This window comes from Rhineura floridana, chromosome 20, assembly GCF_030035675.1.
Source record: "Rhineura floridana isolate rRhiFlo1 chromosome 20, rRhiFlo1.hap2, whole genome shotgun sequence".
Classification (NCBI taxonomy): domain Eukaryota; kingdom Metazoa; phylum Chordata; class Lepidosauria; order Squamata; family Rhineuridae; genus Rhineura; species Rhineura floridana.
The window spans coordinates 13785952-13812518 of NC_084499.1; the positions used below are offsets into that span (position 1 = coordinate 13785952).

At 44.8% G+C, this 26567-nt stretch overlaps 2 protein-coding genes across 3 annotated transcripts in view; both read right to left on the reverse strand.

Annotated features, from left to right (window-relative positions):
• TRAF1 (TNF receptor associated factor 1) overlaps positions 1-17369 on the reverse strand; it is a 41230-nt gene extending 23861 nt beyond the window's left edge. Inside the window, exons 1-4 of the mRNA XM_061604488.1 lie at positions 17363-17369; positions 14948-15152; positions 7472-7555; positions 5583-5667 (exon numbers count right to left, since the gene is read on the reverse strand). Of these exons, the coding sequence (XP_061460472.1) occupies positions 5583-5667; positions 7472-7555; positions 14948-15152; positions 17363-17369 (381 nt within the window). The remainder of the gene's footprint in view (positions 1-5582; positions 5668-7471; positions 7556-14947; positions 15153-17362) is intronic.
• Positions 17199-26567, reverse strand: part of C5 (complement C5) — a 72138-nt gene continuing 62769 nt past the window's right edge. For both annotated transcript variants that reach the window (XM_061603928.1, XM_061603929.1), the window contains 7 exons: positions 25779-25853; positions 23805-23910; positions 22711-22797; positions 22145-22234; positions 19600-19683; positions 18381-18519; positions 17199-17685 (listed from right to left, as the gene is read on the reverse strand). In XM_061603928.1, the coding sequence (XP_061459912.1) occupies positions 17556-17685; positions 18381-18519; positions 19600-19683; positions 22145-22234; positions 22711-22797; positions 23805-23910; positions 25779-25853 (711 nt within the window). In that variant the 3' untranslated portion in view covers positions 17199-17555. The remainder of the gene's footprint in view (positions 17686-18380; positions 18520-19599; positions 19684-22144; positions 22235-22710; positions 22798-23804; positions 23911-25778; positions 25854-26567) is intronic.

The following is a 26567-nucleotide window of genomic DNA, read 5'->3' on the forward strand; positions in this document are numbered from 1 at the left end:
GATTTTCTCTATATTGGGCTCCATCACATCATTCCAGTCCAGAAGATTATCCATGCCATTGATAACTTTATCTCTAGAATCTTCATTCATTTCTTCAGAGATAACATTGAGTTCCAAACAATAGATTTTATTTCTAAAGTCCATAGACTCCAAATCTTGTTCCTGTTCCACGTTGGTTCCAATCTCCGGGATCTCCTCTCTCACAGGGACCCCTATTCCAGTCTCCAGGGTCACCTCTCTCACAGGGACCCCTGTTCCAATCTCTGGGGTCTCCTCTCTCACAGGGACCCCTTCCAGGGTCACCTCTCTCACAGGGACCCTTATATCTTTAATCTCCTGCTTCATTTTACTCAATTCAATTTTCATTATCTCAATCTCATCCATTATTTTCTGAAACATAGTTATTTCCAGATTTTCAGCCACTTTCTTAATTGCCATTTTAAAAGAAAAATATAGGAAAACCACTTCTTATTTCAGCAACAATTGGGTTAATACTCCAAACTTGGTGACATCACAGTATAAACAGAGCAGACAGCCTTATCTCTCCAATAGTTAAGTAAACAAAATGCAGTTCCCAGGATCGAAACAATTAATGGCAATCGTCAAGAAACAGATTCGTCAAAATAAAATAGACCAAAAAGAGAGTAGTCTCAAAACAGTATAATATTTTTCAAAATAAAAATCTGGAATAGAAATCCCTCTTCTGTGTATATCTTTAGAATGCAAATCCAGGACAGCTTTTTGCAACAAAAACAGAGATAAGCTATTAATTAGTGCGTAGCAGAGAGAAGTTATGGCTCCCCAGTGAGATGTCAAAAACTGATCAATCTGGCAAATCTCTTTTAAACAGCAACAATTTAAGTCAAGTAAAAGAAAAATATAGAAAGAAGGGTGCTTGCCTGTTAGTGCGTTCTCTCTTAGAAGATAAGGTGAACGTTCGCTTTATCAGATAGAGCTTGCTGTTAAAAATCCGTCCCACCTTCGTCAGCTGGACCTCGTCCCATAAATTAATGAGATCTGGTCGTCCCAACAAAAATAGGCTTTGAGGTTAATCTCTTCGTTTCTCCCTACCCGGGAGAAGTTTAATCAGTCAAAAAAAAAAGAAAAAACTGACTGATATATCTGAATAAGCTTCTTTTGAGGCAGGAGCCCGTCTCAAAAGCAGGCACAGGCTAAGTCACCCTTCCCGGAAGTCTACTTATTGAAACTTTTAACTCTTTGCCGGGCCCAAATCAGAATGAGATATTAGAGCGCCTTGAACAACTGAAAATCCATCTCATTACGCTTAAGAAAAGAGACTTAACTCATAAACTCACAGAGAGCCTTAAAACTCCTGTCACAAAGGATACATCTAGAAAAACCTCAGAACCCATACAAGCACCTAACACCTGTGATATAGGCGATCCAACGTTAAATTTGGAAAATATCCCCTTGATCCCCCAGATCTCCTACCAGAAACCCGCTCAGGGCAAGTTGGAGAAAGATCCCCCTGCCCCAGATATGGCACACCCTAGCTGTGAAAATTTCTCTTACCAGTTGGCTAAGCATGCAAAAATTGACCCCCCTGGGTTCTGGACAAATATGCGTTTTTTGGCTCCAGAGGAAATGGGATCTTGTGAGACCCTACCCCTTCTGAACCCCCGAAATACTCTTACTTCTAACAACTTTTCGGCCCCAATTGTGAATATTCCTGAATCACAAGCACCACCTCTTTCGCGACCATCAACACTGAACGGCTGTATCGTACAGTCTTCTCTTTTTAATGTGATCACTTCTATATGACCCATTTCATTCCTCTCCTGGAACGTCAGCGGTTGGGAAAATAAATACCAAGACGCTGACTTTACAGAATTCCTAAATAACTTCATGATTATCTGTCTTCAGGAAACTTGGGTCACCAACACAGACAAAATGACTTTACCAGGATATGTATCCTACTCAAACCTGGCGACCAAGCATTCCAGGATCGGCCGACCCAGTGGTGGCCTAACTATCTTTGCCTCCTCTGCCTTGGCAGTGGTAATTACCCAGCTCCCGCTAACACTTCCAAGCTTTATGCAGGCCCTAAGGCTACAGGGACTATGGGTCGGTCCAGTGATATGTATCAATATCTATTTACCCCCCTCATATCACCTATCCAATCAATGGGTTAGGTTAGATGAGGCCCTCTCCCACATAGAGACACGGTTTCCAAATGATAAAATTCTCCTATGTGGAGACTTCAATGCCAGAATAGGTAACTCCTGGCCATTTAATACCAATACTTCCAATCAGGACCCTTTTACTTACTTCCTGTTTCCACATAAGCCCCTTCAAGACTCAAAATCGAATAAACAAGGCCCCTTCCTAATAGAATTTGCTTCAGCACATCTGTTGGAAATTTTAAATGGCTCTATATACGATCTATCTATGGGCTCATTTACTTTCCGGACATCACGCGGTACAAGTTTGATTGACTACATTTTGGTCTCTCAGACGCTGCTGAAGAACATCATTGATTTTAATGTTAATCCCAGGATTGAGAGTGACCACTTTCCTCTCTTACTTAGAATTAGAGCTCCCACGACCAGAATTTACTATCCCTCTCCAATGGAGTCAGTGGATACTGAAAAAAGAATCTATTGGACAGATAGGAGGCGTGCATCTCTCGCACTCCTATTCCAGAGCGACACATTCCAACTAATCCGCCTGGAGGTCCTGAACGAAACCCAGGACCCCATATCGGCATTTCAAACAGTCCTATCCTTACTTAGGCCCCATATGACCCACAAAAGCAATGGCATCCAAAAAAACCCCCACGTATGCGCCTGGTTTGATAAAGAATGCAGAGAAGCAAAAAAAAAGCTTAAGAAACTTCTACACTTGTCTCTCAAGTTCCCGTCCCCTCAATCCCTTTTTGCCTTTAAATCAAATAAGGCCCTTTATAGATCCCTCCTGAGGGAAAAAAAATCAGCCTTTGCCGATTCTCGTTGGCAGCTATTAACAAAGATGATTACTGAAAACCAAGAACGCCAGTTTTGGTCTTTAGTACAGTCGGGACTTGGCCTTAGCAACACCTCCAACCAAGTTTTGATCCCAATCTCAACCTGGTATTCACATTTTTTACACCTCTATTCCTCAATTTTGTCTCCCCGTAGCATTTTACCCATGTCAGATATTACCAACTTGCCGTCATTGCCCCCAGTTTCACCCCAAGAAATTAAATCTCTAATTGATTCACTTAAAAATGGGAAATCCCCAGGAGAGGACTTCCTTTTACCAGAAGCAATTAAACAATTTCCCGAATGGTGGGCCCCTTTTTTGGCTCGTTTATTCACCAGAATAAATGACTCTGGCATTATCCCCGACGGTTGGAGATGTAACATAATCATCCCCATCTACAAAAAGGGTGACTCCTCCAACCCCGCTAACTTCCGTCCAATCAGCCTGTTGAACGTTGTATCCAAACTTTACGCTAAATTCCTTCTTAATAAACTAGAAGACTGGGTACAGACACAACAGATTTTATACCCTGAGCAAGTTGGCTTCCGTAAAGACTCCTCTCCAATCGATCATTGCCTAACACTCCATTTCCTGGCAAAACAGTCCATCGCCGGTCCTATCTGACATCTGTATGTAGCATTTGTAGATTTGGCCGCAGCGTTCGACTCGATCGATAGGAATGCTCTATGGCATAAACTGTATCATCTGAACATCGACCCCCGCTTGCCATACCTTATTCGTATTTTATACACTAACACCTTTGCTATAGTTAGAGCTCCCCATTCTGGAGTCCTATCTGATCCGATACCTGTGGAAAGAGGCATCAAACAAGGATGCCTCTTAGCTCCCCTGCTCTTTAATTTGTTTTTAAATGATATCATTCCTTTTTTATCCGGACCTCAATTTTTCTCCCCCTCTATCGGCCAAAGGAAAATACCGACACTTCTCTATGCCGACGATATGGTCCTTCTTTCCCTAGTTCCAATTGGACTTAGAAAGATGTTGAGATCCCTACAGTCCTATTGTTATAAGGAAAAACTCAACATTAATTATGATAAAACCAAAGTTTTAGTTTTTGGGAAAAGATTCAAAGGACATCGCTGGCATATAGCTGATCATCAGTTAGAACAACTTCGAGAATTTAAGTACCTGGGTATTTATTTTTCAGATACCCTTTCCTGGCAATATCACCGACAATATATTAAATCGCACGCGGTTAAGACAATAGGGACAATTTTAAAATTTTCTCGTTCTGTCGGGGGCGGTCAGATTCACCCTACTTTAAAGATCTTTAAAGCAAAGGTGATCCCACAAATCCTATATGGAGTAGCCGTATGGGGCTGGGATTATAATATCGTAACAGCCCTGGAAACTATACAAAATAGTTTTCTCAGGCGCTTGTTATCTCTCCCTGTGGGAACCTCTGCAGCGATGACTCGAATTGAGACGGGCTCCCCCTCACTGATGGCTCTCATACATTTTACCCTTCTGAAATTTTTGAGAACACTCAATGGGCCCCAGCCCGGGACATTATTACAATTATGTTTTGACCACCCATTTGCTTCTATCTTATGGCGCTCTAAATTAACTAAACTGCTATCAACTTACCACCTTTTAGAGCAGGATTTCAACGCTATGCCAAATAATAAATCTCTACGTGAATACATATTCCTCCACTCTATGAACCAGGATAGGCTATCCTCCATCAACTCAAAGGTATCTCCTTGGTACTGGCGATTTAAGCTTGACCCCCACTGCTCTACTTATCTCCTTCAACCAATACCCCTTGTCCTTAGACGGGCGTTTACAGCCCTACGTTTTTTCTCCTTACCAAATGCGGACAGGGAAGGTCGACTAGCCGGTGTCCCTAAGGACCAAAGAATTGTGTCTGTGGCTCACCCTCGGCGGAAGACCTTCCCCACGTTTTGCTCTACTGCCCAATTTATACTCAGCCCAGAAATAGATTTCTTAGTAAATGGTTAGAAATCCCTCAGCTTGATTCACTTGATGGAAAAATCATTTTTTTAATGTCAGATCATAACTTGGAAGTAACCCACAAAGTAGCTCTTTTTGTAATAGCAGCAAGAAAACTTAGGGTCAATTACATTGCCCTTCGAGATATTACATAGGCAAGTTCTCTTACATGAGATCCCCGCTTAAATGCTTCCCTTTTAAATGTCTCCATTTGATTTTAAAGTATTGTATATGTATTGTTTTAATTTGCGTTGGCCTTTGGTCCTGCAAACAAATCAATAAAGTAAAGTAAAGGTTGGTTTCCCCCTGTTGATTGGCCTTCTGTTATGCTAAGGCAGAAAATGATTTTATTTCATGGGGTTGGATGATGACCATCTGTTTCCATGCTCCCTGCTCCTCAAATTCAAAATTCTTTAAAAAAAACCCCTAAAATACCAGGTTCAGAACAATATTCAAAAGATAAAATGCACAGATTTAGGAGCAAGAAAGCAGCTTGAGCAGATGATCTTAATTTCCTGTGTGTGTGTGCGTGTGAATTGACAGCACTTAGGAAATTATACTAACCAACCTGGCAGATGTACTTTCTGGGAAAGGCTGAAGGCCAAATACATAGAGACCACACATACCTTTCCTGCTGATAGTAAACTTTCTTCATTTGTGGTGCCCGGATCTTCCTCTTTACACCTCTGACAAACTGGGTTGTTACTGTTTCTGGGGTGGGGAGAGAAAGAAAGGTCAATCAAGTGGTTCCAGGGGATTTTAGTTTGCATCTGTCAAAGGCCAAGTTACCCTATGGAGGAGCCCCCAAATCTTCTGAACTACATCATCATCCCTGGCCATTTGCCACACTGTCTGGGGCGCCTGGGAGCTGTAGTCCAGCACCAGCACTCCTCCACCTGTCCTTTGATAACTTTAGTTAAAGGTAGTTACAATTTCTTTAGTTATCCTTCACAATTTGCACTTCTCTGAATTTTGCAATGCAGTGCTCCAACCAACCAGTGTGTACAAAAATGCATATATTAGGGGAAAGTGTGCATATGATAGCAACACACAAAATGCCTTATATTAGGGGACATTGCTTGCAAAATTGTGTACAGTATACTAGTCAAAACAGCATAGAAAAATATGTATTTTAGGCAGGGGTGTAGTCGTCTGGGGACTCGGGGGGGTCTTATACCCCTTAATTTTTTGGGAGCAGGGTCCCTATATCTCCAGCATCCTACAAGCCAATCAGCATGAAAGGGGAATGTATTAGCCACTGAGAAGAGTCTTCTAACAGGTTTCTGTGTCCTTTTGTACTGATTGGAGCTAATCAGAGTGAAAGGAGGTGAATCAGCCACTGAGCAGACTTGTCAGTAGCTAACACTCTTGCCTTTCATGCTTATGGGCTCCTAGGGATGCCTGTTGTTGTGGGAGAAGGCATTAACAAGGATTTCATTCTAAACCCAGCAGCAAAAAAATTTAAAAAAAGATGGGAGGGGTCAAGGCTGGGACTAACATGAAGAGACCCTACCCTTCTGAATTTGCCACTACACAACTGGTTTTAGGAGAAATTCACTGCATAGTGTTGATGAATTTTCATGAAGACTTTAATATATATATATATATATATATATTGCATGTTGCTGGGTAACTGCGGAGAACTGAATTTAAGACTGGAAACATGAGAAATGGAAAGAACAAAATGGATGGATTTCTCCTAGTTTAGCCCTCCAGGGCTTCAGGCAAGGGTCTCCCCCAGTCCTGCTTGGGCCTGCCAGGGATTGAACCTGAGACCCTCTGCATGCAATGCAGATGAACATAAGAACATCAGAAGAGCCTGCTGGATCAGGCTAGGACTTCCTTCTCTGCCATCTGCAGCAGTGTTGGGAGTCACGGAAGGGGAGCGCAACCTCCATACCCTAAGGAGGGTCTCTTCAGAGGCCCCTCTGGGCTGCAGGGGCCCTCAGCCAGGGCCCAACCTGGCTGCCCTTTGGCACCGCCCTGCCCATCTAGTCCAGCATCCTGTTCTCACACTGGCCAACCAGATGCCCCAGAAGGAAGCCCGCAAGCACAACTTGAGAGCAACAGCATTTTCCCCACACGGGATTTTCCACAATCGATATTCAGAATTGTACTGCCTCTGACAGAGCACAGCCATCATGAAAAAAGGAAGCAGCCTTATACTGAAACAGATCATTGGCCCATCTAGATCAGTACTGTCTACGCTGACCGGCAGCACCTCTCTAGGATTTCAGATGCTCTGCCACTGAGCTACGGCCCTTCCCTACAACACAGGGGCCGGATGGGCAAATAGCCTGACCAGAGTTCTGAATCGCTGGCCGGTCCACGTATCTTGACAGCCAGCATGCTTCTCCTGCCCTCTGCATCTCTCCCCTTGCACCTCTGTTCCTCCCCGAGTCATGGCCTTCCCCTTTTGCTGCCGAATTTTTACACTGCCCTTTCTCTTCTCTCTCCCTCTCCCTCTCCAGTCACATGACTCCTTCCTCTGCAAAAAAAAAAAAGGCATTCTCACCGTACAATCCAGGCCAGGCACTCTGAGCAATAGCGATGTCCGCAGTGGGTCTGCAGCGCATTCCTCAGCAAGCTCTTGCAGCGACTGCAAAGATATTTAGGGTCTGGAGCATCCTTGCAGATGCTTGGAGAGTACCCAAAGGGTGGCTTGATTTTATCAGGAGATAAGCTGGCAGCGGTGGCCCTGCCAGACACGCTGCTGCTCCTTCCCTCTGCCATCTGCAGCGATGTGCAGCAGGCAAGCTTTTTTTAAAAAAACTTAAACACACAGGCGCACCGCTTTCTTCTGCAGTGCCAAAGACCCCATTACCTCGCCCTGAGGCTCCCCAGCCTCATTGTCACTGGTTGCTAGCGATCCATTTCACTCAATCTTGCCCTTAACATGATGTGTGCGTGTGTGACTAAGAAAGCATAAGAAGTTTTAAAGAGGTTGTTGTAACAGGAAATTGCCAAGCAGACTTCAAATTCCCCCTGAAAGCCCACACATTCATGCACACACACAAGGCATGAAAGCACAAGATAAGCATGAATCAAAGGGAAAGTTGCTTGCTCCTTTTGAGATAGGGCCTGCCTCACCATCTGAAAGATTTCCCATTTATGAATGGACATTGGAATGTGGGGGCCACCAGGAAAGAGCCCAGCAGCTGCGACTTCTGTGCTTAGAAAAATCCATCATGCCATCGTTTGAATCTTAGAAGTGGCCGCATTCTTCCTGTTTTCCTGTCCCTAGAGAACCATTGACATCAGTGGAGGCTGGTCCCTTAGGGCAAGTGGGGCACCGCCCCACCAAGCTCAGTTTGCCTTCAGCCAGCCCACTGTCTCTTTACTTACAACAGGCTCTGCCTGTTATTGGCTGTGGCTCTACCTACTGTGGCCATTCTGCCTCCCGCCCTACCAGTCCCAAGGGGCGCCAGCCACCACTTGCTGATGCACCCCCCACGCATCATTTGCCTTTGGAGATTTATTATGATTATTTGTTTCATTTGTTAGTCGCCTTGTACCCAGTAGTCTCTAGGCAGCTTACAACAGAATTTATAACATGCAATATAAAAGAGATTTTAAAATATACAATATAAAAACTGAAAACCCAAATAAAAAAGGAATAGCCAAAATAGCCTACATCAAGGGCCAAAGGCTGGAATGAAAAGGAAGGTCTTTGCCTGGCACCTAAAGATGGATAAAGAAGGCACCAGGCACGCCTCCCTGGGGAGAGCATTCCACAGCCAGAGGGCCACCACGGAAAAGGCCGCTTTAAAATATTGGGAGCATGAGTTGCCGTTCTTTAGGATTCCACTCCCTAGGGGAGGGGGAGGGAACCTTTTACATTTCCTCCTAAGCCACCTGCCAGGGTCTACATGCCAGTGGCGGCCGTGGTCAGAGGCAAAAGTGGACAGAGCAATTAATGTACCTTTGACCTTTGTACGGTAGGCTAGTTTCTAGACACACACTCACATACCCTCTGTGCCCTCCACCCAGGCAAACTAGAGGCATTGTCTATTGGAAGTCAGCAGAGTTGCAAAGCAGGTGCAAGCATCGGTCTGTTAAGACCACAGGTAAAGGTGGGAAAGAAAAGTGAAGGTTGATTTGCTTCTAACATCCAGAGCCATCTCTCGGAGTGAGAGCTCAGAGAGACACCGCCTCACAACAAGGAGGGAGATCAAAGGAGAGAGCATGTTCAGAGCAGAAGCAGGAAGAGATGCTCAAACAAACAAAGCAACAAAGTTACAAGGCGGCCAGTGAGAGGACCACACTTTTCCCCCACTGGTTCAAGTAACTAACTGCACACACTGTCATCTCATTCCTACCGGAAGGAAGAGCAGGACGCAATGTTTATTATTATTATTATTGTTATTATTATTTATTATTATTATTCCAACATGATCAAAGTTCAAGGACACATTCAAGACATAAAAAAGCTTGGGGTGTGGAGCAGGTCTAGTGAGGGGTATAGCCCGGGGAGAGTTCTGAGGGCCAGATAGAGAAGCTTGGAGGGCCACATCTGGTCCCCAGGCCTGAAGCTCCCCCACTACTGTCCAGTGCCTTAGTACATGTGTGTCTAAATGCACGTGGAGTGTTGCCGTTAGGACATTTCAGACTCTGGGATGAATGGTCTTACAGGGGAGGTTCACATGCTTCAAAATGAAGCGAGTTAGCCCTGCTGGCGTTTGGGGGCCCTCTTGCTCATTCTGCGGTATTCAGAGGTGGTTTACCATTGCCCTCCTCTGAGGCTGAGAGGCAGTGACTGGCCCAAGGTCACCCAGTGAGCTTCATGGCTGTGTGGGGATTCGAACCCTGGTCTCCCAGGTCGTAGTCCAACACTCTAACCTCCACACCTATTCATAGGGTCGCCATAAGTCGGGATCAACTTGAAGGCAGTCCATTTCCATGTCCTTTGCTCATTCCGCAGAGTGAGAGCCCTGACGTGTGCCCCCAAGTCCCAACGTGGCAGCGCCCCTTGCTCTACAGCAGCTCTCAGGCTTTAGTATTCATGTTTCCTGGATGCAGGAAGCGGTTAAGGCCCCTGCAACTCATACGAAAACACACCATATACACTGAGAGGTCGATACTCATCTATTTATGTGATCTTCCAATGACTTGCCATCTGTTCCTTTCTCCTCCCGCTTCTTTCTTTAACATGTCAAGACTTCTCTTATCTAGAACAGAAAACATCTCGGCTTATTTTGCCTTAGTGGCCTGAGAAGGCCTTCGGAGCACAGCTGCCTGCTAATCCACTCGGAGCGGCAGGAGCCAAATCCCAGGCTGCTGGGATTTCAGCGATAAGGACTTGGAAGATCAGATTCTCCTAGGATTTTTGAGCAGGTGTGCTTCAGAAGTTGCCGATACTGGCTGTGAGTTCATGGCCCTTTAACTGGGGGGGAGGGGGACGTGGAGGAGGAAAGGGAAGCTGAGGATTATACTCTTGGATATCACCAAGGGTCTATTTGATTACAGGGGATGTTTGGTAGAGGGGTTTGTGCAATCAGCGTGATCTTACAGTTTTAATTTTTTAAATGCAAAAACAAAAGGAGAAAATGAGGTCTGCTGGATAAGATGAATCCAGGTGTGGAGAACCTCAGACTGAATATGGCCCTCCAGGCCTCTCTGTTTGGCCCTTGGGATTCTCCCCAGGCTGTATGCCCTTCCCAGCCACACCCCCTACTAGCTCTGCTCTGTACACTCTGTGTTTTTGCCTAGGTGGAATGCGTCCTTGAACCCGCTTGGCTATGAAGCTCATTGGGTGACGTTGGACCAGTCGCTGTCTCTCAGCCTAACCTACTTCGTAGGGTTGTTGTGAGGATAAAATCAGGAGCAGGAGAATGATGTCTGTATGAGTTCCTTGGAGGGCAACGAGGATGATCAGGGGACTGGAAACAAAAAGCAGTATGAGGAGAGACTGAAAGAACTGGGCATGTTTAGCCTTGAGAAGACTGAGGGGATATAGGACAGTACTCTTCAAGTGCTTGAAAGGCTGCCACACAGAGGACAACCAGAATCTCTTCTCGATTGTCCCAGAATGCAGAACAAGGAATAATCGGCTCAAGTTACAAGAAGCCAGATTTCAACTTAACATCAGGAAAAGCTTCCGACCTGTTACAGCGGTACAACAATGGAACCAATGACCTAGGGAGATGGTGGGCTTTGCAACCCTGGAGACATTCGAGAGGCAGCTGGACAGGCACCTGTTGGGTCTGCTTTAATTTGGATCCCTTCACTTTGCAGTGGGTTGGACTGGATGGCCTTACAGGCCCCTTCCAACTCTATGATTCTATGAGGAAAGGTGGGATAGAAATGTAATAAACTGTGAGGATGCCTCTTGCTTGCCTGGATGGAGGATACAGAGGGAAGTGTGAGAAGCCTACTGTACAAAGGTAGCATTTGCATTCTTTGCTCCACCCACTTTTGCCTTTGGCACTGCCCACCAGTAGCGTGTGCCCCCCTGGAAAGTCACCCAAAAGGGAATGCAGCCCCCAGGCTGAAGAAGATTCCCCTTCCTTGATCTAATCCATCATCCTGCTGTCCACAGTGTCAGGAGTCACTGACCACCCCAGTCAGGACCAAGAGACAAACCAGGAGGCGAGATCTGGAGCAAGGACGGGGAACTTGTGGCCCTGCACATGTTCTTGGACTCCCATCTGCCCCAGCAAGAACAGCCAACAGTCATGGATGGTGGGACTTTGCAACATCTGGAGGGCACCAGTAGTGGAGGGTTGCTCCCAGTAATGTAGTGGCAAATTCAGAAGTGCAGAGTCCCTTCATGATAGTCACAGCCATACCACATCCCATCCTTTCCCCCCCCCCGCTGGGCTGAGATCCTGATTAAGTCTTCTCCCACAACAACAGACGCCCCTAGAAGCCAATGAGTATGAAAGGGGAGAGTGGTAGCTACTGAGAAGAGTCTTCTCAGTGGCTATCTCACCTCCTTTCACTCGGGCTCCAATCAGCAGGAAAGGATAAGAAAACACTTTAGAAGACTCTTCTCAGTGGCCAACACACTCCCCTTTCATGCTGATTGGCTCATAGGATGCTGGAGACATAGAGACCCTGTTCCCAACAAAGTAAGGCGTCTAAGACCCCTTGACACTCTGGACGGCTACACCCCTCATTGCTCCAGACAAAAAACACAGCTCATCAGCCTTTATAAGATGCCCCATATAGGGTTTGATAAACCTCTTGCTTTTATTACCAGTGTGGAACTGTTCAAAAAGAAGAAACAGAGGTTGTACTCCAAGTTAGGCCTACTCAGAGTAGAGTAGACCCATTGAAATCAGTATGTATAACTAACAATTTAATTTTTATGGATCTACTCTGAATAAAATCTACTTGGATACAATTAAAAAAGGAAATTACATTAAAATCCTAACTACATTTATATCCCACCCTTCCTCCAAGGAGCTCAAGGTGGTATACATAGTCCTTTCCCCACCCCACCCCACATTTATCCGCACAACAACCCCTTGAGGTAGGTTAGGCTGAGAGTCAGTGACTGGCCCAAGGTCACTCAGTAGGCTTCACCCGAGTGGGGATTTTTACCCTGGTCTCCTAGGTCCTAGTCTGACACTTTACACACTACACCACACTGCTCCAGGTGTGGTTTGCCAAGCACCACCAAAAGCCAGAGTCCATAGCTGAGCAGCTCTGTGTCGTTTGATGGGTAGTGCCCAACTGCACTTGCTGACCTCCTCTAAATAATGTGGGTTCTGTAGGACATTGCCTTATACTGAGCCAGACCATTGGCTCATCTAGCTCAGTAGTGTCTACACTAATTGGCAGCAGCTCTCCAGGTTTTCAGACCAGAAGTCTCTCCCAGCCCACCCTGGAGGTACTGGGGACTGAACCTGGGACTTCTGCATGCAAAGCAGATGCTCTGCCACTGAGGTACGGCCCTTCCCCAAAGATAAATCTTTTATCTTTTAATTGCAAGATGAGCCCGAGTTGCAAAAAAAACCACGCCTCTGCATGGCACTACAGCCTGCTTGTTGGGCAAGGAGTCAAGACACCTCGAGCCTCTATTTCTGTGCCAGCCACATCCTGTTTTTTAAAGTTATTATCTGAACTCATCAATGAGTGGGCCGAGGTGATTTACCAGAGGAAATAGGTCAACAGTGGAAAGTACCAAAAACTTAGCTTTCGTTTCACAATGCAGTTCAGTCATTTTGTCTTTCCATCTCTCTTTCAAAAGGGGCGGCATTCAGGGTGGCGACATTGGGGAGATGCTTCACCAAATTATTTAGGGCCCTCCAGACTGATATTATTTTGCAGGCAAGATTCAAGCACACACTGGGAATTTAGGTTTGTGCAATTAACATAAATCAAAGCACTCTGTCCTCCTAGCCAGGAATGGGCAGATTTCCATTTCAGTGTTTCATTTTCCCCCAATCTCAAATTCAGTTCTCCCCATTCAGTTTGTGAACTTTTAAAAAAATCTTTTTTTATATGCAATTTCCCCTAAAGTAGAATTTTTTGCAGAGCATATTTTCCCTAATGCATTTGGGTATGTTATTTTCATTAATATATACCTTTATATGCATACACTGTAGCTATTGCCCTTGTAAGCAGGATGTGCTAGAGTGCCACCCAATTCAGATTTTGTACCAAATTTTCTATTAATTCGGTTATTCTCTGTTATTGCGTATCAGATTTTTATGCAGCAATTTCCCGCTGCTATTTTCGACAAGAGATTTTGTGTAAAAAAAATCTGCCTCTAAAATATCAACTACAATAATTTTATTGCTATTTTATTTATCTATATTTGCTTTCCAAATATTGATATTAAATATCAGTATTTTTTGGTGAGAGGAAAAATGGCTTGGTAAAAGCAGCAAGCTAGCAGACAAAGAACAAACTCGACTTGATACTAGCTTGTTCGACGGAATGCTTTCGAACCAGCATTTGCCAACAGATCCCATCCCTAATTGTAAGTACCTTTGATCGGCTTGAGCAACATAGGAAATATTGTATCCATGTAGCCTGGAAACCTAGGGCTGTATATATTCAGATTACCCGGATGACACTCCTTGCTGTGCTTTAATTGGCTTTTAAATATGTGTTTTTAAATTTGTATATTTGTTTTTATGTTTTAATAGTTGTAAACTGCCCAGAGAGCTTTGGCTATGGGACGGTATACAAATGTAATAAATAAATAAAGTTAACTCAATTTCCCATAGTGAATTTACACAGGATCTGAAGTGCCATACAGGAGCATACACAACATTGCATCCAATGCTAGTCCAATTCAGAGCAGACCTATTGGAAACGACGACCATGACTAAGATCCATTCATTTCAATGGGTCTACTCTAGAGTAGAACACAGTTGGATCCAACCAATATGCTGGCAATCTGTAATACCTCCCACTCAACTCTGATGCTATTTTAGCCTTTTGAAGACCAGACTTAAGCCTGAAAAGGCAACCGTGATACCTCGTCAAGTGGAAATATGTTAAATGACTTCTTTAATAGTTATGGCCGAGAGCCAGTGTGGCGTAGTGGTTAAGGTGTTGGACTGTGACCTGGGAGACCAGGGTTCAAATCCTGACACAGCCATGAAGCTCACTGGGTGACCTTGGGCTAGTCACTGCCTCTCAGCCTCGGAGGGAGGCAATGGTAAACCCCCTCTGAATGCGGCTTACCATGAAAACACTATTCATAGGGTCGCCATAAGTCGGAATCGACTTGAAGGCAGTCCATTTCCATTTTAATAGTTACAAAGTTTAACATCAAAAGGTATGTGCTTCACACTTATGTGATGAGTCTCTCTTCAAACTTTTCCAATTAGATTGGGGTGGTGGAAATAAGGTCTTGGGTGTTTGTGCTGTTTTAAAAGCTATCTTTGCCTGTTTTTACATTTGTTTTAAACCTGTTTTTAGTTATTTTTCAAGTGCATGATTGTAAAGCAAGCTGGGGTTTATATGAAAGGTGATTCATATATTGATACAATAAAGAAATAATGGGAAAACGCAACGCAGCACTATTACTCACCTTGTGGAGGGTGGCTGGGAGGAGGCAAGCCCAAAGCAATCAAACTGGTCCAGGGGAGGGTAACGAGGATGATCAGGGGACTGGAAACAAAGCCCTGTGAGGAGAGACTGAAAGAACTGGATGTGTTTAGCCTTGAGAAGAGAAGACTTCAGAGATATATGATCACACCCTTCAAGTGCTTGAAAGGTTGTCACACAGAAGAAGGTCAGGATCTCTTCTCAATCATCCCAGAGTGCAGGACACAGAGTAATGGACTCAAGTTGCAGGAAGCCAGATTTTGGCTGAACATCAGGAAAAACATCCTAACTGATTGAGCGGCGTGACAATGGAAGCAATGACCTAGGGAGGTGGTGGGTTCTCCAACACTGGAGGCCTTCAAGAGGCAGCTGGGCAGCCACCTGTCAGGTATGCTTTAATTTGGATTCCTGCATTGAGCAGGGGGTTAGACTCAATGGCCTTATAGGCCCCTTCCAGCTCTACTATTCTATGATTCAAGGCTGCAATCCTAATCCCACTTCAGCTGAACATCAGGAAAAACTTCCTAACTGTTGGAGCGGTATGAGAATGGAGTCAACAGCCTAGGGAGGCAGTGGGCTCTCTGACCCTAGAGACATTCAAGAGGCAGCTGGACAGGCACCTGTCAGGGATGCTCAAAGTTGGATTCCTGCATCAAACGGGGGGTTGGACTCTATGGCCTTATAGGCATTTTTCAACTCTACTGTTCTATGAAACCTGCCGGGCTGTATGTAGCAGGCACACACAAGCAATCATAGAAACATAGGAAGCTGTGCTGCACTGAAACAGACCATTGGTGTATCTAGCTCAGTACTGTCTACACTGACTGGCAGTGGCTGTCCAGGGTTTCAGGCACGGCTGTCTCCCAGCCTTACCTGGAGATGCCGGGAATTGAACCTGGGATCATCCGCCTGCAAGGTAGGCGGTCTGCCACTGAGCTACAGCCCTTACACGTTGATGCAGCAGAGCTGCCACAAGCAGATAACAGTTTGCTCCTTTAGAGGAAAAAAGTTTCCTGGTCAGACCTCACAGTGCATGGTGTTTTCTGCTTCCAATGCCCAATGGGATGCGGCCAGCCATTTAATAGTCCACTGCGGCTATTTCTAGTTACACAAAGCTAGGTAGGAAACCAATTCATCTCCAGAGGGGTTATCTTGCTTTAAAAGCCTATTAAAATGCACACACAGAGAGAGAGATGGCTTACAGCATGTTAGCCTTCAGGGACTGGTTTTATGAGCTTGGGGACAACAGTCATTCCAACCTTCATTGCTTCTGTAGAAATAATTCTGAACAAATAAGCTTGGAGCAATGAAATGGGCTTCATGCTGCTGCTTCCCATGTTATCGGCCCTTGGATGGCTCTGAAAGAGGAGTAGTCAAACTCATGGAGGATAAGGCTATCAGTGGCTACTAACCCTGATGGCTATGCTCTGCCTCCACTATCAGAGGCAGGATGCTTCTGAATATCAGTTGCTGGAAATCGCAGGAGGGGAGAGTGCTCTTGCGCTCAGGTCCTGCTTGTGGCTTCCCATTGTGGTTGGCCACTGTGAGAACAGGAGGCTGGACTAGATGGGCCACTGGCCTGATCCAGCAGGCTTTCTTATGTTCTTTTGATGTAGCATCAGTAGCTTCAAGAACATACAGTGGAGAGCCTGTGGCCCTCCAAATGGTGTTGGACTCCATCTCCCATAAGCTGTAGAATCGTAGAGTTGGAAGGGGCCTATAAGGTCATCGAGTCCAACCTCTTGCTCAAAGCAGGAATCCAAATTGAAGCATGCCCGACGGGTGGCTGTCCACCTGCTTCTTGAATGCTTCCAATGTTGGAGAGTCCACCACCTCCTAGGTCATTGGTCCCATTGTCGTATTGCTCCAACAGTTAGGAAGTTTTTCCTGATGTTCAGCCAAAATCTGTCTTCCTGTAGCTTGAGCCCATTACTCTGTGTCCTGCATTCTGTGATGATTGAGAAGAAATCCTGGCCCTCCTCTGTGTGGCAGCCTTTCAAGTCCCTGATCATCAGCTATGCTGGCTTTGGTGATGGGATGTGGAATCTGGAGGGCCAAGTTCCTCATCCTTGCCTACAGAATCAGATCCTGATTTAAGTTTATTGAACTTACATCCATTGAAATCAAGGGATCCAGTTAGTCATGATCACTTAAGTCCTGTTTATTTCCTAAACCCCAACAACAGCTCACTCTATTGCTCTGTTTAGTTCTAGCAAAAAATGAAATGCAAAATATGAAAGGTGAGATCTTTTATTTGAGTGCAGAATGGCAAGATTTGAATATAGATGGGTTCTTGATTTAGGGTAATCAGCCCTATAAACTCCCTGTTGGTCAATGGCAAATATTACGTGTTTCCAACACACCCCAGTACTACACAGGGTTCATGCAACACCTTTACTCTCCATTCTTCCTTTCTTGATTTTCTCAGTTTCAACTCATTTGTTCCAAGGTCTTTCTCCATCTTATATCAAGCTAACATATACACAAAAAGCTAGAATTCACAAGCATTTTCTGCCCCAAAGATAGAAGGTTGAGAAGAACCATAGAAAATACACTTTTGATGAGTTTGTCCAGAGAAGTTCTCCAGGAGCTTAACAGCCATTGATAAAGAGATCTTCTGCAAATTCCTCCATTGATTCAACAAAGTCCTGGCACAAAGCACAAGATGAATCGGAAGGCCACCACTCAATCCAAGTCATGGCATCTAAAGGATACTGGTATCTACAAAGAGAGAAGGAAAATGCCATTTTTTAAAGTAAAAGAACAGAAGGAAAGCAAACCATTAGATCAGCCTTTCCCAACCAGTGTGCCTCCAGATGTTGTTGGACCACAACTCCCATCAGCCTCAGCTTCATTGCCAATGGTCAGGAAAGATGGGAATTGTGGTCCAACAACATCTGGAGGCACACTGATTGGGAAAGGCTGCATTAGATGAACATTTAATGGATATGGCTAGTGATGCATGTCTTGATCTTTTCCAGATTAGACTACTGCAATGTGCCTTACATGGGGCTGCCCTTGAAGAGTGTATGGAAACGTGGAAACCCTCCTCTGTTTTCCAGCAACTAGCATTCAGAAGCATCCTGCCTCAGTGAAGGTAGAAAGCTGTCCAAGTTGGTAGCCATCACTGTGTCTTGTGGGAGCAAATTCCACAGCTTAACTATGTGTTGCGTGAAGAAGTCCTTTCTTTTGTCTGTCCTGAATCCTCCAACGTTCATTTTCATAGGATGTCCCCGAGTATAAGAGATGGAGAAAAACTTCTCTCTATTTTCTCCTCACCAAGCATAATTTTATACACGTTGACCATCTCACCTCTGACTCACCTTTTCTCCAAACTAAAAAGCCCCAAACGTATTCTTCACAAACCGTGCCTGTGCACTGTTTAAAAGGACCACTGCGGATCCCCGGTTGCTTACTTGGAATTGGCACCATCTCCTATCTTCAAGGCCTCTTTCCCCATGATCAGGTAATCCTCTCCTGGATTAAGCTGAATGTCAGCGCATGAATTCTTTTTAATAAAGATGACTTCTGAGTTCCTCTGAGCAAAAGCTACCCCTGCAGTAAAAATTGAATGAGGTTAAAAGAAGCCAAAAGGTCACCAGGTCCAGTCTAGAGATGTGAAGGCCAGAGGGGGAAAAAACAGGAAAAAATGGGGGGCAGTAGAGTAGTGGCAAATTCAGAAGTGATAGTCATGCCACACCCCCTCACAGCCAGGCCCCCTTTTTCATTTTCGATCACCTCTCTTGCTGTCCCTGTCATCTCACAAGTCCACACTCCACTACAAGAAGCATCCCTAGCAGCCAATCAGCATGAAATGGGAGGCTGTGTGTTAGCTACTGAGAAGAGTCTTCTCAGTGGCTGACTCACCTCCTTTCACTCTGATTGGCTCCAATCAGCACAAAAGGACAAGGACTCTTCTCAGTGGCTAGCATGCTCCCTTTTCATGCTGATTGGCTCATACATAGAGACTTGACAAAGTCAGGGTTGTTGAGAGGATAAAATGGGAGTAAGCCTGTTGCCTTGAACTCCTTGCTGGGAGAGGTAGGGTATAAATGTAATAACTCTCACAGACATAATGCAAGATATTGAGAAAATGGAAGGTGCCAAGATGAAGGCAACAAAGATCCACTGAAGAAAGAAGGAAGGGGCTGGGTGCGTTTAACCTCAAGAACAGACGAAGACCACATCCACACCAGACATTTATTCCACTATTATTCCACTTTAAAGAGTCATGGCTTCCCACAAAGACTCCTGGGAAGTGCAGTTTGTGAAGGGCGCTAAGAGCTGTTAGGAGACTCCCTTTCCCCCTTCAGAGATCTACAATTCTCAGAGTGGTTTAACAGTCAGTCCTTCTTCCCAGAAAACTCTGGGAATTGTCGCTCTGTAAGGAGAATAGAGGTCTCTTAACAACTCTCCGATATGTATTTTCGAGACCCACCCTATTCCAGCAACCGTAATTTGTTTTAACTATCTAATATTGAATTTTAAACTGTTGTAACCCACCCTGGGAACTGCTGGTGCAGGACAGGCAACAAACAAATTTAAACAGCAACAACAACCCAGAAGGCCACTAGGCCACCACCCCTGTTGGATCTGAATGGAATCATTTCAGGTCAAGATAATCAATGCTCTCACCTCGTTTATAGAGGTCCAGGACAGTGGCGGCGTATTTGACAAAGCTTCCTTCTGCCTTGGAGGACAGGATGTTCACTTTATACACTAGAGTGAAGAAATAATAAAGATACGAAATACAACAACCGTGTTGGACAAAGGTCCATTCTCAAGTGCCTTCACTTAAAGTCAGGGGGCAGCAGGAGGCTTTTTCTTTGAGCAGAGGTGGCTGGTTACTGTTGCCAGTCCCCAAGCCCTGCCTGTGATCAATTCCTCTGGCACTGACGTAAAATCTACCACCATCACATCTTAAGACATTGGCAATGACAGGTAACACTTGGATGGAATTGTCTCCCCAAGGAGGCCGATCTATAGCACTCACTGTGTTGTCTTTTGGAAAGACCAGGCATTAGGATACCGTGTTATTTATGCTCCTCAGCCAAAGCTGAACAAAATTTTTGCTGTGGGAATCTTTTGTAATTTGCTTTGGGAGCCTCTAGGCCAGCCTTTCCCAACCACTGTGCCTCCAGATGTTGCTGGACCACAACTCCCATCAGCCTCAGCCAGCATTGCCAATGGTCAGGAAAGATGGGAATTGTGGTCCAACAACATCTGGAGGCACACTGGTTGGGAGAGGCTGCTCTAGGTGCTATAAACCAGGACAGAGGTATTCTAAATAAATACTAAATAAAAATTTGGGATTTTTTAAAAATAAAAATAATCCTCATGAAAATTCTTCAGCATTTTAGTGCAGACCTCCACATTTTTACTGGCAGTTTTGACTATTGTATATATTTTTGCAAGCAATTTCTCCTAATACAATGCATTTTTGTATGTCATTTTTACTAATACATTCACTTTATATATTTTTTGAAATGTTTTTTCTTCTATGGTGGTGGTGGTTGTGTTAAACATGTTGCAAACGGTATGCAAATATTTATATCATTATATATATATTATAAATATTTGCATACCGTTTGCAACATGTTTAACACAACCACCATAGAAGAAAAAACATTAAAAAATATATTAAAAACAAAAGTCAACTGTTGCGAAAAAAGCATCTTCTTTAATTGCCTGCATAAGCCTGGCGAAACAGAAAGGTTTTCAGCAGGTGCTTAAAAGTTGAAACAGAAGGCGCCTGCTGAATCTCTGTTGGCAGAGCATTCTGGAGAACTAGGCCCATGAATTGAAGGCTTCATTCTGTGTCAATGTTAAATGAGCCTCGCCAACTTAGGGGGCAGCCAGAGCCACTCCTGCAGATGATCTCAGTGATTGAGCTGGAACATAAGGGTTCAGGCGGTCCCTAAGATACCCTGGACCTCAGTTGTTCAGGGCTTCATAAATTAATACAAGGACCTTCAACCTGGCTCAGTAGCAGATGGGCAGCCAGTGCAGATGTTTTAAAAGAGATGTCACATGTTGTCAGCCACATGCTCCCATCAGCATTCTGGCCACTGTATTTTGCACCAGCTGGAGCTTCTGAACCAGGGCCAAGGGCAGCCCCACACCAAGTGCATTTTTGCAAGCATTGCTTGATTGGATAACTGCATTGCAACCTTCAGATAAGTGTGAATTTTGAAGGATGGCTTTTAGTTCTCATATTGTTTCAGAAAGTATAAATGTGTTAAATTTGGCTTCTTTATATGAGAGCTGAATTGGATTTCTCCTCCATCCCTACTCAGAGTAGACCCACTGGAAATAGACCTAAGTTAGTCATGTCCATTACTATTATTTATTTATTACAGTTATATACTGCCCCATAGCTGAAGCTGTCTATGGCTCTACTCTGAGTTGAACTAACATTAGATACAACCCATTGAGGCCAGCTCCACAACACAGGGCTACTCATTTGCATTCCTTCCATCTACATTCAAAGGAAGGCTGACAATTATTAGACCCTACCTGAGAGATATAACGGTTCACCTGAACTGTGGGCCTTGCTAGATCAGCCTAGGAGTTCTCCTAGGTCCTGCTGAACTGGACCCTGCTATCTAGAATGCGACACTGCCTCCTGGGTGCAGGATATACTGAGGGGTTCGAAGTGCACAGGGGAAGTGGACACAGTCAGATCCAATCTCTTCTGGCTAGGCCAAGACAGGTCAGGTCTTTTTAAGCAGAAGTCAGGGAAGTCAGGACCATGGACAGCTTCCAGTGGGCCCTGCTGGCTGGAGCTCTCCCTCATATTGCAGCCACAAAGGCAATGTTGTCTCAGCAGAGTGCTGAAGCCATCTAAAGCCTGAAGAAGGCTGGCAAGGCCTGTACTGTAGTTGGCTCCATCTCCTTGGAGGAGCTGGCTGCGTGGTTCATAAAGGGCTTTTCTGCATTTCTGCAAATACCAGTTCTTACAAGGCGGAAGGGCTGGAAATGTCACTTGAGACTCATCCTCTGAGTAAAAGAAGGCGGAAGGCCCATGTTTTCCTCCACCCTCCCACTTCTTTTTCCTCACTTGTCTTTTTAGATCAGGAGCCTGAGGGCAAGGACCATCTTAATACTCTCAGAGCCTTTTTGGCTAAAAGGCAGGGACTAAATGCTCTATGTAAACAAACAAAATGTACCAAACTCTTACCATATGCAATATTGTTTTGGCAAGCTGCTTCCTTCCGAGAATTGAAACGTATGGACTGATCTAGTCTGGTCTGCATGCGCCCACATTCCGCTGTGTTTTGGAGAGGAAACAGAACATCAGCACCAACAGAAACATTTTGCCTGGTTCCCACATCCTCTACCCCCTTTCTGTTGCTCCATTTCAGCTGGAAGCAGATTTCCCCTACAGCGTGGGGGGAGCTCCAAAAACAGCCCAATGGCGACTGAGCAAGCTCAGCATCCATGGAATGCTGACTATTGTGGGAGGAGGAATGGAATGGAGTGATGTGGAGGTGGGCATGGCTGGCTGGCTGGCACAGTAAACAGGAGCACTCACACGGCAACATTTTGTTGCAGATCTCCTCAAGAGCTCCTTTTAGCAGCACTTTATGAACACTTTCATACCTTCTCAAAGCAATAAGTCACACTTCATGATCCCATAACACATTAGCAATTTAAAACACTGGCTGGGATTCTAAGTAAGCATCATGGGAAGTAAGCCCCATTGAACTTGGGGGGGGGGATTTACTTACGTATATGCATGTTTACCTTCCATACATTTGCACTCCACCCCTTCACAGAGTCTTACAAGAGAGTCTTCTCCATAAGGATTGTAAAATATAGTGCACTCTTTATCTGTGGGGAAGCAGAGGTCATTTTCAGAAAGCCAGGGAGTGGGAGTTGTCTACATCGGGGTTACACACAAGAATGCAAAGCGGGTGCAGAATGCTATTGAGAGACAAGCCAAGAATTTGGAGTTCCCAAAATATGAAGACCAAACTGTGCTGCAATTAACGTCCATGTAATTTGTTATGTAAACTGTAGCTGCTGCTACAAAGCCCCAGCAGCTCTGGGATGGTGTGGGGTGGCCAGGGGGAGTTTAACTCCCTGCCACAGTCTCTGCAAAAACAAAACCACCTCCCCAAAGCTACTGTTTGCCTTTCAGGAGAAGCTTCTCTTGTCGCCGAAGGACATTTCCCTGGAAATGCAAACAGCTTCAGAGAGGAGATTTTTGTCAGGATCATGGCAGGGAGGGAGGGAAAGCATTACATGCCCTCCTTCCTTTCCCTCCCACAGTTCTAAGGCTGCTCAGGCTTCTTCGCGGCTACTATTTACGTAACAAGAACAAAAAGTGCAAGTGAATTGCATTCATGCAATGACCGTAGTGGGAAATTTGGTCCCCAAGAGCTTTTGCTTGGAGGAGGAGTGGAGAACCTCAGGTCTTGGAGGGGCAAATGCACCCCAGGAACTCTCCCCAGGTTAGTTGTGGCTAATACCCATCGGGACAGGTGGGGTGGAAGGCAATAAGGCCAAAAGTAGGTGGAGCCAAAGGCAATTATAGGTTGAGCCAACCAAGGCAAGTTTTGTCCCCATTTTCCTCCTCCCTGCTGAGTTCTACAAGAGGTAACAATGAGACTAAAGAGGAAGCTGATAGGCAGCGCTGCCCCTTGCACTAGTTGTAAGTAGGAAGGCAGGCAGGCGGTGGACTGGCTGAAGGCAGACTGAGGTTGGTGGGGCAATGCCCCATTCTCCCCAATGGACCACATCCCCTTTCCCCACACCATACTTTGGACCTTCTGCACCCAAACCATGTGCTCTACCTTAGAGCTACGGCCCGTCCCTTAAAAGAGCAGTCTCCTTACCAGGAGTGTGATATTCATACACAGTGAAGGTTCCTGGGCTCGGCATTCCGACGCGGAATATTTCTGTCACTTGGAACCCAATGCACAGGAATTCATCTGCTGGAACCTGTTGGAAATAGAGTGCAAGTCAGGATGGATTCACATGAGGAATTTCCCATGGCAAGGTGGCCTCTTTCCCCCGTCTCCTTGCATCGGAGGTCCAGAGAGCCTGAGTTCATTCAGGAGTAAGTGGACACTGGGGACCAGTGCAAGTTTAGTCCTCCTTAAAAAAAAATTGCCAAATCAGGTGAGGCTTTGGTGGTGGTGCCACCACCAGCAGCTGCCCGGTTGGCACTGACCAATGACAAGGCCTTCTCAGTAGCGGCTTCCGGTTTTTGGAACGCCCTCTCTGGCGAGGTCCCCTGTCTCCATCATTACTGACTTTTAGGAGGAATTTGAAGACATTCCTGTTTACCCAGGCATTTGATGGCTGAAGGAGAATGTTCCTGGCAACCTGGAGATCACGAGAGGGAAGAATGCTTTTGTTTGCAACTGTTTTCAGAATGTTAATTGTTTTTCGAATGCTGGTTGTTAAAATGTGTTGTAAATATGTTTGCTGCCCTGGGCTCCTTCAGGTGGAAGAATGGAAGATACATTTCATAAGTAATAATAATAATAATAAAACCTGCTTTCGGAACAACTGTTTTAGAGCGCTTTTAGTGTTTTTGATTGCCACCCTGGAGTCCTGGGAGGAAGGGCTGGATATAAATAAATAAATAAAATAAAATCTAATGAAGTGGTGTAAAATGTAAATGTGATGCAAAGTTAAAACATCCTGGACACAGAACGGAGTCTGGGATGAGCTGCAGGCAGCTATAGTTTGAGATGAGCTGGGAACAAAGTGTTGTTCCTGGAGACTGGAGTCAAGGGATGAAGCCAGAAGTTGGAACTCACGAGCAAAGGATTCAGGAAGACACTAAAGACCAGGAAGCTCGTGTTGCTCAAGGAAGGAACTGGAACAGGAAGCCATTTATACTCCTGTGCAAGAGGGTTCAATGACCAGCCTGGGTGTGCAGACTCCAGGGTCTGATTTCCATTGGTTAAGAAAGAGAGCCCTGTCAGGCTCATTGCCCTTCCCCAAGTACAAGCAAAATGTGTGGGGTTTTTTTTAGAGTTTTGCAATTATAGCAAATCTATGCAAATATGGTTACTTTGCATAAAACAAAAATCATTATTAATACATTGCATAAAATATTTTATTATCCTCATTTATTAAATTTCTATCCCGCCCTTTCCCCTAAAGACAGCAAACACCAGAGTGGTAAAATAATACTATGGAGGGAAAATTAATATAAAATAAAAACCTATTTAAAAACATGTAAATGTTTTTGCACAAATCAGCTTCCCTCTACCCTAGTGCACAACCTGGTAAAGAATTTTGAAAGGCTGACTAATTCTAAAAACAGGGAGTATATATATATATATGCGCAGCCTTGGCACAGAACAACAGAAAGAGGACCACAGTTGGTGAAACGTAGAACAGGGGTTCCAAAATTGGTCTTTGGACCACCAGTTGTCTGCAAGCTTCATTCCAGGGATCCACAGCACGTCCACATTAAATATTCCTCTTGATCTTAATTGTGCTGTTATTGCGTCTTTTATTTCTTAGATTGTATTTCAGTTTGAATGCTATGGATTGCAAATTATAACACAATAAAATACAACATAAGAAGTAAAAGAAGTATTTCAGTTTGAATGCTATGGATTGCAAATTATAACACAATAAAATACAACATAAGAAGTAAAAGAAGCAATAAAAAAAATGTAAAATCATAGCCCATCTAGCACGGTGTGTTACAATTGCTGCAATGGGCAGGAAAATCATTAAGTGGACCCTCAGCAGTTGTCAAGTGGTCCATGGGGGGAAAGTTTGGGAACCACTATTGTAGAATATTTTTTAAAATGAAATGCGCGGAGATGTCAGAGGGAACCTACCGAGTCAATTTGCAGCAACACATGTCTGTCTCTGATCTCATAATTTGCAATCAGCTGGTCAACGTTATTTGCAAGCTGAGAAGAAAGAGAGAGGGAATTCATCAGTTTCTGATGCAACCAGTACCAGAAGAATAACTATAGTAGTCTACAACAGAAAACTAAAAAGGGAGCTATGATGGCACTAAAAAAGCTGAGTTACATGGAACGTCTGCGATGTTATAGTGTTACTCTAACCTTAGCAAGGCTGGCTCCAGCTTTGAGGGGTGGCCCTTGTCAAAATGCCATCTGGCAGACCACCTCTTACACTGGTGGATCTCCAGCCATGGGGTTATTTGGTGCCAGTGCAAGATGGCCACAAACTGCCATTTTGAATTTCCCACAATGCCCCAGGAAAATATTATGCCAGGGGCATTGTGGGAAATTTAAAATGACAGCTCGCAGAACCAGCTACCCAGACAGGGCGGGGGCATCATGCTGGCGGGTGGGTGGCAAGTACCATCTTTTAAGAAGCCGTTCCTCCCCTCTCTCACAAGAGAAGGAATGCCTTTTCCATGCCTGCTGTGACAGATAACACCTAACAGATGGCAGTCAAGAAAACATTTTTCTTGCCTCAGAACTATTACTTTTATCCAGAAGCAAATTATTAACACATGGGCCCCATCTGCACTACACATTTAAAGCAGTATCACACCACTTTAAAGAGCCATGGCTTCCCCCAAAGCATCTTGGGAACTGTAGTTTGTTGAGGGTGCTAAGAGTTGTTAGGAGACCCTTCCCTCACAGAGCTAC